The 12,242-nt window shown below is 48.2% G+C and overlaps 1 protein-coding gene across 3 annotated transcripts in view; it reads right to left on the bottom strand.

Annotated features, from left to right (window-relative positions):
• Nucleotides 1–220: 220 nt before the first annotated feature.
• Nucleotides 221–12,242, bottom strand: part of MCM3AP (minichromosome maintenance complex component 3 associated protein) — a 43,699-nt gene continuing 31,677 nt past the window's right edge. For all 3 annotated transcript variants that reach the window (XM_082840226.1, XM_082840228.1, XM_082840227.1), the window contains 8 exons: nucleotides 8,673–8,931; nucleotides 8,357–8,454; nucleotides 7,139–7,529; nucleotides 5,770–6,027; nucleotides 5,163–5,292; nucleotides 3,197–3,403; nucleotides 1,775–1,925; nucleotides 221–497 (listed from right to left, as the gene is read on the bottom strand). In XM_082840226.1, the coding sequence (XP_082696352.1) occupies nucleotides 339–497; nucleotides 1,775–1,925; nucleotides 3,197–3,403; nucleotides 5,163–5,292; nucleotides 5,770–6,027; nucleotides 7,139–7,529; nucleotides 8,357–8,454; nucleotides 8,673–8,931 (1,653 nt within the window). In that variant the 3' untranslated portion in view covers nucleotides 221–338. The remainder of the gene's footprint in view (nucleotides 498–1,774; nucleotides 1,926–3,196; nucleotides 3,404–5,162; nucleotides 5,293–5,769; nucleotides 6,028–7,138; nucleotides 7,530–8,356; nucleotides 8,455–8,672; nucleotides 8,932–12,242) is intronic.

Raw genomic sequence — 12,242 nt, 5'->3', positions numbered from 1 at the left:
TCCCTGCACCTTATTCATCCCTGCACTACTGATTTGGCACATCAGGGACTGCAACTGTTGCTAAGACAATGAATGACCACCGTTACACACTGAAATGTAAGAGCATGTGTTGGTGGACAACAGTCAGAAGAGATCATGAAAACAGGTAAGAGTATCAAAGACATTACACAGGAGAAAACAACCTTTCATTCTGAAAACTGAGGAAGACCTCAATGGATATTCCAGTGGTTTATTTTTGCATGATTAATAATCACATTCCAACATGCATCAAGCATCTGAGAATAACATTATTTTGAGTTAAAAGAACATCTTCTAGACCCTCTCTCAGGTCCAGCAGCTCAAATGTCCACCATGTCCAGTAGTGCAGAGAGATGGAGCTCAGAGGCAACGTCCTCTTCCCTTGAACTCTGGATCAGCCTTTCTAGGCGCTTCAGCCGTTCGGTCACAGACGTGCCTGTTGCCTCTGACATCTGCAGTTGCTCCCCTGTCCTGTCATTCTATTTGAACAGAAAAAGAAACCAAAAATAGCTTTGGGATACCCACGAGCCAAGATATATTTTCTTTAAAGGCACTGGATCTGACTCGCGTTAGAAACCTCTTCTGGGGCCTGCTAGGCTCAACAAACCCCTCTCTTGGCATCTATCACACATCCTTCCAGCCCCTTCCAGCATATACACGTACAGCTGCCATCATCTGCCATGGAATGTTTCCTCTTCTGATTCTTTATTTATATTTAAAATTTTCCTTTTCTGGCCATGCCGCATGGCATGTGGGATCTTAGTTCCCCTACCAGGGATCAAACCCAAACCCCCTGCACTGGAAGCGCACAGTCTTAACCACTGGACTACCGGGGAAGTCCCTCCACTTCTGATTCTACCATGAACAACTTCTAGTCGTTTTTATAAGATATCGTTGTCAAGAGCTACGAACTATGCCATCATATGTATTGTAATTGCTGAACCAGACTCTCATCTTTGGATGTTTGGTTTCCACTTTCATGTACTATAATTAATGCTACAGTGAACAAAAATACATTAACTTTTGTCATCAGTAATTTCTTTAGGGCAGAATTGTTAAGTCAAAGGGTACAAATATTTTTAAGGTATCTGCCAAACTAATAATTGGAAATAGTATGTCATCTTAATTTGTTTTTCTCCGCAATTGAAGGGCTTCCTAAAAGCCAATCCAGGAGCATACATTTTGCCTGTCCAGCATTATACATATAAACTCTGCTTTTGTTTCTTTTATCACTGAAGGAAGAATGGTGAAGTAGAAAGACCTTGAGCTTCGGAGCCAGCTGGGTCTGGCTTTAAAAAGCAGCTTTGCCACTGACCAGCTGAACACTCTTGGGTGAGGCCCTTGACTTCTGTGAGCATACCCTCCTCATTCATTAATTGTCCTCACGGAAAATTAATACCAGAAGGGAGGTCCGGGTGATGCCAAAGCTTGGACAGTATGTGCTCCATAAACCGAACCACTGTTGTCACCTTTGTTATTCTCCTCCAAACTTTACTGCATGTCAGCATAACATGGTTATGGGTTTTGTTCAGTTCTTAAGCATGTTTCAATTCCATTCTTCATTCATTTCATAAGCAGACACTCGGAATTAGTTGGGCCACTATAATACTGACAGATTAAGTTTAAGAAAAGATCTAATTTAAGCTAATTTATTGGTCATCATGACATCATACGATGACTCCAGACATTACTTTTTTCCCAGTCATTCTCTCAGTTGTTAAGTCTAATATAAATGCCAAATGTACTGTCTTCTCACCTGAAGGCTAGTAGTTGTAGATGTTTTCATCACAGGTTCGATAGTCTGAGGCAGAGACACCAGAGTCTGAGGAAGGTAGAGTGGAAGGGAAGTTGAATCTGTACATGCTCCCGAGTCCTCTGACAACCACTGCTGAAGTTGATCTTCAAACCTGAAACATTTGAGCATTAGGAAGCAAAAATTTAACTGTCACTCACTTTTCTCCTATATATGCTTTAAATTTTTTAAAGCTCTGCTTTTTACTAAGGGTGGAACTAAGTTATGACATCAACTAAGAAGCAAAAAAGCACTGTTTAAAAAAATTTAGTATCTTCTCTTTAACTTATAAAACTGATTTATATTTAATGAAAAAGGTGGCATTTATCCAAAACAACTTCTTTTTAACACTACTTGTACTTCTCTCACTTGGTTTATCTTCTCTGGCTTATTTTGCTATTATGTGTCTATAATTAATTTGGATCTCTTTGGATTATCCAAAATGTATGGATTGCTGCTTTAGTTTAAAATTAACCCAAAATAACATCGCACTGATACCTAACATACTCCAGAGCTGTCTACTCCATGTACTTGTTTTTTAAAGAAACATAATCTGGTCCAAACTGCTTAAATGATACAGACCTAGGAAAATCTACTTTTAGAAATCATGACACATTCATTCACTCTCCCAACACATATTTATCAAGCCTCCCCCAAATGCTAGGCATCATTCTGGGTACCAGCGACACAGCACTGACACAGAACAGACAAGGCCCAGCTGGAGGCAGCTGACACTCTAGTGAGGTGAGACAGACAAAGGAGACGTCCGAAGACGAGAAAGACAAGGCAGAGACATGGAGACAGGGAGGACTGGTGAGATGGGTAAGGAGGTCCTCACTGAGTAGATGTGAGCAGAGGCCAGAAGTGAGCACAAGGTGGGCCAAGGGGAGGGGCTGACCTTGCCTACTGGCTGGACACGGAGGCTGCTGGAGAGGACAGGGCAGGGGGAGGCATGAGGACGACAGTGGAAACTCCCTTCTTGCCGTCTCTTCTTTCTCAGTAAAACCATGAACACGGGTGGTGGGAGAGGCAGAGGGAAGCCCTGCTCCATCCAGCTCCTGCATAGCCGCAGTGTGGGAATGCCCCAACGCCCAGGCTGGCCAGACGGGCAGAGCGTGCCAGCCACGTGCCACAGAGGCTTAGTTAGCCAGCTACACTCACTCCCCACTAGGAGACTCGGGACTTTCAGTGATAAACAATCAACGAAACCGATTTCAAATAATAAAAGTCGAAGGCACACTATCGAGGGCACTGCCTGTCCTCAAAGAGCTTATCCTTCACACGTCTGACCTGCCTTCTTTTTTAAACAGTCTCGTCCCTGGGATCCTTGCTAACCCAGCATGAAGCGGCCTAAAGGACAAAACGAACCCCGGAAAGGGGCTTCACCTCTTGCTCTCCTCTTTCTCCAGCAGCAGGCTGCTGGACAGACACTGGGCCAGGAGCTCCTGGGCAGAGGCTCTGTGCATCAGGTCGTCGGTGCCGGGAATCCGCCCCTCTCGGCCGCGCTTCACACCTCTCTTCCCTTTGCGGTGCCCGTGAAGTAACGGAGTGCGAAGCTTGTTTGCAGAAGGATGAAAAGATCTTATCCCCAAACTGTAAGTACACGTTTTGAAATGCTTACGGTCAGGAAAGAGAGGGAGAAAGGGCTCCTCTGGCATCAGGTAGAGTGCAGTGCTTTGGGGTCAGGCACAGGCACAGAGGAAGGGCAGCCTCTGCCTTGCAGCAGCTTCCCCTCTCCTGGGCAGCAAGGCTCCCGAAGCTTCTCTACTCTGAGTTTTGCTTCCCATTCCAGGGTCATCAGCAGTCTCTGTTATTCCCTAATACTGGCAAGGTTCTTATTTTTCATGTAGCTCCTAAATCCATCTGGATTTTTTTTTTTTTTTTGCTGTGATGCGAGGCCTGCGGGATTCTAGTTCCCCGACTAGGGATTGAACCCAGGCCCTGGGCAGTGAAAGCGCTGAGTCCTAACCACTGGACCGCCAGGGAATTCCCCTGGAAGTAATGTTTACAGCAGCGGGAGATGAGGGTCTAATGCTTTTTCTAAACAGAGGCCAAAGTCTGTCCTCTCTGCACTAATTTCCCACATTTGGCGTGGTACTTTTATCACATATGGTTCTGTTCTTGCACTTTCTATTCTGACCCATTTGTCTACTGTAACTTTATTATATGTTTTGAGATCAGGCTGAGAAGACCTTCCTTGTTATTCTTATTCAAAGTTTTCTCAGCAATTGCTACACATTTTCTCATCCTGATGAATTCTAGAATTAACTTGTCAAGACCAGGCGGAAACATCCTTTTGGGCTTTTGATTAGAAATGCCCTGAGAACTGACATCTTTATAGCATTGCATCCTCCAGTCAGCAAAGCCTAGCCTGCCCCTCATTTATTCAAGGTTTTCTTTGCACCTTCAGGGCTCTGAGAATCCCCTTCACAGGGGTTTGGCGCCTCTCCTGGTCAGTTTGTGTCCATATGTTCTAGATTTGTTGCTGCTGTGAATGAGAATTTCTGTACACTGTAGGCTGATCTGTCTGGTCACCTTGCTGAATGCTGAACAGTTCTAAGGGTGTGACTGTTGATGATCCTGAACTGACAATTTTACTGTCTGGAAATAATTGGTCCTCCTCTCTTTGATATTTATGCCCTAAACTGGGCAGGGTCTCCAGGACAACAGTGGACAGCAGTGATGTCAGGGCAGCTCAAGGCTGGTTCTCACTTCAGTGTTTCTGATGTTTTACCGAGAAGCATGGGGTTTGTTAGTAGTTTTGTGGCAGACAGCCCTATCAAGCTAAAGAACTGCTCTACCCAAGTTTCGTAGGAATTTTATCAGGAATGGGTATAAACTGTTTTCTTGGAGAGGGAGAAGGAATGGGTATAAATTTTAAGGAAAACTTTTCAACACCTAGTGAAATGACCGCTTATTTTTCTGTTATGGCAGCAAATTACACAAATAGTTGTGTACTACTGTTGATATTGTATAGCATGGTATAAAGCGAGCCTGTGAGTTTTATATGTACTGCAAAACTGCATGTGCTAACATCTTACTTAGTATTTTTGAACCAGGTTTGTAAGTGAGATCAGACAACAGCTTTCTTTTGTCTGCACTCTCCTGGTTATGTTACGACTTCAGGGTCAGGTTTGTCCAATAAATGAAATGCGATGCTTGTTTCCCTCTGCTCTACAACAGTTTCTACTACATGGGAATGATCTGTTCCTCTAGCATCTGTCGGAATCTCCCCACAATGGGCTGGATTTCATGTATAGGATGTGAATTTCTGCTGTATACTCTGTTAGAGAATACCGTTCACTCTCTTGGCTGTGGGATGACAGAAACGCACACTGAACACAGATCTCACCGGCTCTGACTCAACTGTAGCTCCTTCTGCGTCTGCATTCTGGCTTGTTCCCACGACAAAGGAACGTCGTAGTTTTTCAAATGGTTTTTAAAAAAATACACACATATCTGACCATCTTTAGTCAGTGCCTCTGAGAAAACGATACAAAAATAAGAAGAGAAAAGAATATCAAAAGAGCAACAGGTGACCACTTGATGTCTGCTTAAATTCACTGACTTAAGGACTAGCCCTTCCGATTAAAGTCACACAATTACGTGACTCCCATGCTTGAGCTACATATGCTCCAAGTTTCCATGGGTCATTCAAGGTCCAGAGAGGCTCACGTCCAGACCTGCATGGCCAGTGTGACTACTCAGAGCAGTCTCTCTAAAGCCAGCCTTGGGGGCCCATTTCAGGGAGATGAATGCAGGCTCTCCTGGAACCTTCTCAGCTCTTCCCAATGTTTATAAGTCACCTGGAGATCACTGGCTTGGAGAGGTAGCCCTAAGCAGAGGAAAGGCGGGGACCCGCAGGAAGGAAACAACCATCAAGTAAACATCTTCCTTTGCTGAAACTGGACCAGGAAAGTCTCCTGAGGAGCCGGCCCCTGGCACCAAGCACTAACTACCTGATGTGACGGGAAGCCTGGGGGGTGTCCAGTCCCTCAGCCTGTGGTTGATGCACAAGGCGATGATGTCATCCCACGGGATCTCAGCAACTGAGGGCCGCGCCCCCCGGCCTGGGGAGGGGCTCCCGCTCTTCCACCTGCAGTGCGTGCCGCGGAGCAGGCTCTCCACCTGGGACTGCAGGACAGGCTGCGTCTGGAGAGAGCTGGGGATCTGGGAGGCGTACTGGACAACCATGGAGCACACGGGGAGCCAGGGAGCTGGAGAGAAAGCGCCACAGGAGTCACAGACCGTGGTGCAAATCTACATGCCATGTTCTTCACTCTGTATTTTCCTAGGAAAAGGCAACTCTGTAGCCGAGAAGTCTGCCTTCAACTCTGAATACAACAGAACCACAGCTGTTAAGAAAAGAACATCTCCCTCCCCACATCCAGGTAAGGGATGCAGCCACCCAGGTCAAACTTCACAACAAAGGGTCCATCCTAGAGGCTCTGACTGCACAGGCCTGCAGGTGCATGCAGGAATCCGTATCTGACCAAGCACTCAGGGACGTCTGGTCCCAGAGGCACGGGCTTCTCTTGGGGAGCCCCGACCTAGCTCACGGCAGAGGATTTGCGCAGTGCAGTTTATTCCCCATTGGGTTCCTTCAGTAGCAAATGTCTGTTAGACCTACTGGAGAGTGCACCTCAAAATTTAGAATGAAGCCTGAGGCCCCTGTTCCAATGGTCTAAAGGAGAATGGCCCTGCTAAGGCCATGTGCTGCGCCACGTGAGCACAAACAGCCTTGTTCCCTCCTAACAGCATCAGCAAGGGAAGGGGCAGCCTCCTCACAGCACAGGGACCCATAAAGTCCACGTGGGAACAGCCTAAAAGCCTCACTCGGGCACAGCCGGAGCCACAGAACGAGCTTCTTTGACAAAGAAGGAACACTGGTGTTAAAGCAGCACTGAGTGCCGTGGCCCCAGCAGAGCCAGCAGCGTGGGGACAGGACTGCACAGTCCCCATGGCTTTTGCTCCCAAATGCCATAGCACAGGCAGGATGGGACCTGCTGTTAACTGAGGAGTCCCAGGCCTTGGGTGCAGCACTCTTCCTGACACCTTCCTCCTGAGACTGAACAGATACCCACAGACCGCTCAGATGGTGGTGAAGGGCCAACAGGGCTCACTCCACAGAACCCCAGCTCGTCCTGACTCCTGAATCCAAAGGCAAGTGTGGACGGGTGCAGCATGGGGCCGGGGTGCCCGGTGGAGAAGGGCCACCTCACACTGGTGCCCAACACCGGCCAGGGAGTCTCTACAGCAAGAAGGAGGCGGGGAACTCGGCCGCAGCACACTGCTTCCCAGCCAGTACCCCTCAGCACGAGCACGCACCTCCCGGGGGCGGAAGGTCCATCTGTGGGAGCTGGAAGCCAAGGATAGCCTGCCTCAGCCAGGCCAGGTGCTCCGGGGTGTTCCAGTGAAGGTGAGGAAGCAGCCGGCTGCCCCCTGCCTCGGCAAACTCAGTGACAGGCCAGGACAGGTCACAGAGCTGCTCGGAGGACACTACAGAGGCCAGGAAGCTCAGCACGCTGTTGAACAGTTCGATGACGGCACTTGGCTCCTGCGGGGCCAGGCCGCCTAGCCTCCGCTCTCTTCTGTCGTGGAAAAACCGGCCGCTAAACTCCCGGCTAACCCCGTCTTCCACGTACTGAATGAGGGTCTGGCAACAAAGGTCAAGGGCACAGGGGCAGTGCGAGACCAGCCACTGCACAGCCTGCGAAACCTGAGAAGCAAAGACAGTGGGGAGAGATCTGGTTCAACAATTCACGCTGCTTTTCAGGAAGAGATTCCTGAAGGCGCCCCTCCCACAGCTGCCACAGCAGGTGCCACCGGAGAAGCAGCCTCTCAACCACACCAGGAAGGGGAGCAGAAGCTTCCACTGCAGTTGAGTTTGGTCTCCCAGGGCCCTGGAGACCCACACAGCAGGGACCCCGAGAAGGGCTCCCGTGCCCCTCGCCCCCGAGGAGCGTGGCCTGAAGGACCACCCCGGAAGGGCTGGAGGCCCAGGAGAAACCAGCCCTACACATCCTCTTCACCTCACACAGAAAAGGAAGCCACGTCTTCCCGTTCTTAGAAGGACTCACAGCTTCACTACGTGCCTGGATGCTTTCACATCCTGTAGTTATCTTTCCTCCTGTACTTATTACTTTTATTTTAATTCTTGGCACTTCTTTGCCTAAATGTAATTATCAGCACAGACTTCCTTTTTCTAAGGAAACTTCTGATAACATTATTTCTTCATATTCCAAGGACAACCACTTACAAAAATAATTATACATCTGTCAGATACAAGACATGAATTGTCATATTTTAAATCCATAACAACAAAACCTCTAAAAAAATTTACACAAACAATTTAATTTATTGCCAATAGCAGGACTGTGGGCAAATTTTATCTTTTATTTTGATTTCTGCTTATATTTTTAGAAAGTTTCCTGTCAAAACATAAAATTAAAGATGCAAGCAGTAACATACACTAAATTCAAGATAGAGTGAAAGGGAAAAAACTGAAAATATCTTGTCGGACCTTTAAAAATGATAAAACCTTACCTTAGTCGTGCCTTGTAAGTCACTAATGGAATCAGGGATCTCAATAACGGTATAATCTGAAATCAGCTTAGCTGAAACCAAATCCTGTAGCATCAGACCTTTAAGACAAACAGACGTAGGTCACCTGTCTCCTGGTAGAGGTCTGCAGGCCAGCAAAGGCATCTCACTGCTCTGACCCTGCCCAGCCCTGCCCCCAGTCACTGCAGCAGCTGCTGTCACATGACTCCGGACACCACACTGCCAGCACTTTCTCATACCCCCGGCTCTACCCACTTATTTAACATGCCAGCTCATAAATGGAACTGCCTTCACACACCAGCTTCCACTTCCTTCTCCACGGCGTCCCCTCCCGGGCTGGACACAAGAACCACCAGCGGAAGCGCAGGCTGGAAGGGCTTGGCCTGCAGGAGCTGCTTGATCTGCAGCAATGCCGACAGCCAGTACACGTCCTCCTCCGCCACGTCGTCGCTCTTCACTTTGGGGGGAAGCAGCAGCATAAGCCCGCTGGCTCCCAGGAGCTCCTTCTGTGTCTCCGCAGCATCGAGGGCATAGTCGCTAAGAGCACCGTGGGCCACCTGGAACAGCACCCAGGCCATCAAGATGGGTGCACCAGGGGACAAATCAACAGTGAGCTTCGGTCCCAGAGTGAGCAGAGCCAGATGCTCACCTCACGCCGTGAGGCCGAGAATTAGTACGGAAATTAGTCATAGGTAATGCAGCCTCTGGCTAGACTTGTGTTGGAGCAATTTAATCTTAACAGTTACCTCAAACAGGCTTGTAAAAAACGAGTAAGCCGGGACTTCTCCAGTGGCTTCCCTGGTGGTTAAGAATCTGCCTGCCAGTGCAGGGGACACGGGTTGGATTGCTGGTCCAGGAAGATCCCACATGCCGTGGAGCAACTAAGCCCGTGCACCACAACTACTGAGCCTGTGGTCTAGAGCCCATAAGCCACAACTACTGAGCCCACGTGCCATAACTACTGAAGCCCACGCACCTAGAGCCTGTGCTCCGCAACAAGAGAAGCCACCGCAGTGAGAAGCCTGCACACTGCAATAAAGAGTAGCCCCCGCTCGCTGCAAATAGAGAAAGACTGTGTGCAGCAACAAAGACCCCACGCAGCCAAAAATTTTAAAAAATTAAAAAAAGAAAGAAAGAAAGAAACCCAAAGGAAACAGATACCGCATGGCACATAGAAAACTTATGCAAAAATCCTAATTTCCTCTGAGGATGCCTCTGGAAACAGTCATAAGATGATATGAAAAAGTCAAATAAGGACAAGAAAAAGGAAATCAATAATATATATATTATTAAAAACTCAATAGAACATTTGGAATACAAAGTCAAGGAAATCTCCCAGAAAACAGTATTAAAAAACAAGAGAAAATGGGATAGAAAGGATTAAGAGGCTCAGACGCTCAACTGATGAGGCCAACATCAGTCTAATAGGAGTTCAAGAAAGAAGAGAATCAATGAGAAGGAAAGCGGATGTCATCAAGATGCAAAACCGTCAGTCTCCAGCCCACAAGGACCCACCAGGCCCAAACGATGAAACGATGAGGGAAGGAAGTCAGCACCAGGGCCCCAGGGACAGAGTGCAGGCTTCCAAAGAGAAACAAAGTGGACCACAGAGAAAGGAACAGAACAGTTTCAGACATCTCAACAGCAAAGCTGGACGGCAGGTGACAGTGGAGCAAACTAGAAGGAAAATAACTTTCAATCCATAATTCTACAAACCTAGCTAAACTATGAAGCAAATGTGAGAGTAAATACATTTTCAGACAGGCAAGAATGCCAAAAATTCTCCTCCCACGCATTCTTCCTTTGGAAGAAAGTGGAAAACGTGCTCCATCCAACAAGATACTAAACCAAGAAAACATCGTGCTGCTGCTGCCAATTGCAACACCGCGTAAGTGCTTGATGTGTCGGACTGCGCTCTGTATGTATAACTCACTTGGTCCTCAAGGGTCCCTGTGCACAGTGGCGCCGCGGAGCAGCTGTGTGGCCCCAGGCTATGTGTTTTGGCTCCTCCCTCCCTGGCAAAACCGCATCATGAGTAAGAGCACTGACCCACAGGCGGCGCCCGGCCACGAGGGCCCGGCCACGAGGGCCAGGGCTAGGGGTGGAAGAGCGGGACCGAGCTCTCGGTCTGGAGGGCTCGGCGGAAGCCACAGCGTGGGACACGTTATCCGCCTCAAGGGGAGCAGGAGGGTGGCACCTTCGCAGAGGGAGGGACAAGGTGAAGTGACAGAACACTTAGGAAACTCTATTGAGACACGCACAGCCCATGTGCCGGCACATCTGGGTAATATTAACGAAAGATGAAGATAAAACTACTTAAGTAAGATAATGAGACAACTACTACTTGCAAAAAAATAAACAAATGTCGTCACAGAACACTTGCTGGTTCTGGGGCAAATAGCTGTCACACAGCATGCGCGCGCACACACAACACACGCACCCACGTGGCCCCACTTGCTGAGATAATATAAAGTAATGATGTAGCCACCTGGAAGATGGGGAGGCTGAGAGGAACTGGGGTATTAAGAGTTCACGCCTCCCACAGTGGGGTGTGCAGCCCCAGGATGGCCCCCATGATGCCACCTCCTCGTGCTGATGTCCGTGCACCGTCACCTGCCCTGAGTGTGAGCTGGGCCCAGTGACACGCTTCTAACGGTATCAGACAAACGTAATGGGGTGCCACCTCTAAGATTAGGCTACAAAGAGATTACGCCAGCTTGCTTAGCTGATGGCAGCCAGCTGATGCCCTGTTGTGAGCTGCCTCATAGAAGCCCACGTGGCGTGGCCTGCAGGGAAGTGAATCCTGCCAACAACCACGAGCGTGAGCTTTCCGAGGAGACCAGAGCCCTGGCCTACATCTTGACTTACACCTGGTGAGGAATCCTGAGCCAGAGGGCCCATCTAAGCCCCACCTGGACTTCTGCCCCACAGAAACTGTGAGTAACAAACGTTTGTTATTTAAAGCTGCCACATTTGGATATTTTTTGTTTTTTGGTTTTTTTGGCCGTGCCACACAGCACGCGGGGTCTTAGTTCCCGAACCAGGGATCGAACCCAGGCACCCTGCAGTGGAAACGCAGAATCCTAACCACTGGACCGCCAGGGAATTCCCAAAGCTGCCACATTTGGAGGTAACCTGCTATGTAGCAATAGATAACTAATACACATATTTTAATGCAAAGTCAGCAGAGAACATCTAAAGTGGATAAATAAGAGAAATGGCAGTGTAAGGACATGATATGGAAACAGGACAGAAGTCAAGCCTTGGGGAAAGGAGCTAGAAGAAGGGGCAGGGGCTGCAGTTTCTCATCATACATCATGTGGTGCTATCTGAGTTTTTAACTACATGCAAGTATTATTTTGACTTAAAATTTTAAGAATAAAGGCAAGAACAAACTAATTGTCCAGTAGGTGAAGTCTGACTTTGTCATCATAGGAAAAAGGGAAGAACACGCCCCAGGATGTTTCTGTTGCCTCTGAATGGTGAGAGCTTAGATGGCTCTTATAATCTTTATACTTCCTCTGTATTTCCTTATGTTTTTAGTTTTATATATGTATTACTTTCACATTTAAGAAATACAATAAATAGTATTAAAATGGAAAGAAACAAACAAAAATTCTATAGTCAAACTACAGTTTGAAGCAGTTCCAAGGACAGGAGGAACATGCCCTACAGTGCCACATGCAGATGTCCGGGTGTGCCATGAACGTGCCTGTCAGGAAAAGCAGAGGTCAGGCGTGGAGACTTCAGGTCAGGACACGGTGGGCAGGGCCGCTTTCACTGGGCCCCGCTCTGAGTGTGCCGCCGGTCGTGATCGCCACACTATGGGAGGCACCAGGCCCAGGTCGGCCACCTGGCCACAGCAGCA

Source organism: Leucopleurus acutus (genome assembly GCF_964270905.1).
Source record: "Leucopleurus acutus genome assembly, chromosome: 5".
NCBI classification, from domain to species: Eukaryota; Metazoa; Chordata; class Mammalia; order Artiodactyla; family Delphinidae; genus Leucopleurus; species Leucopleurus acutus.
This window is presented reverse-complemented; position numbering and strand designations above follow the sequence as displayed.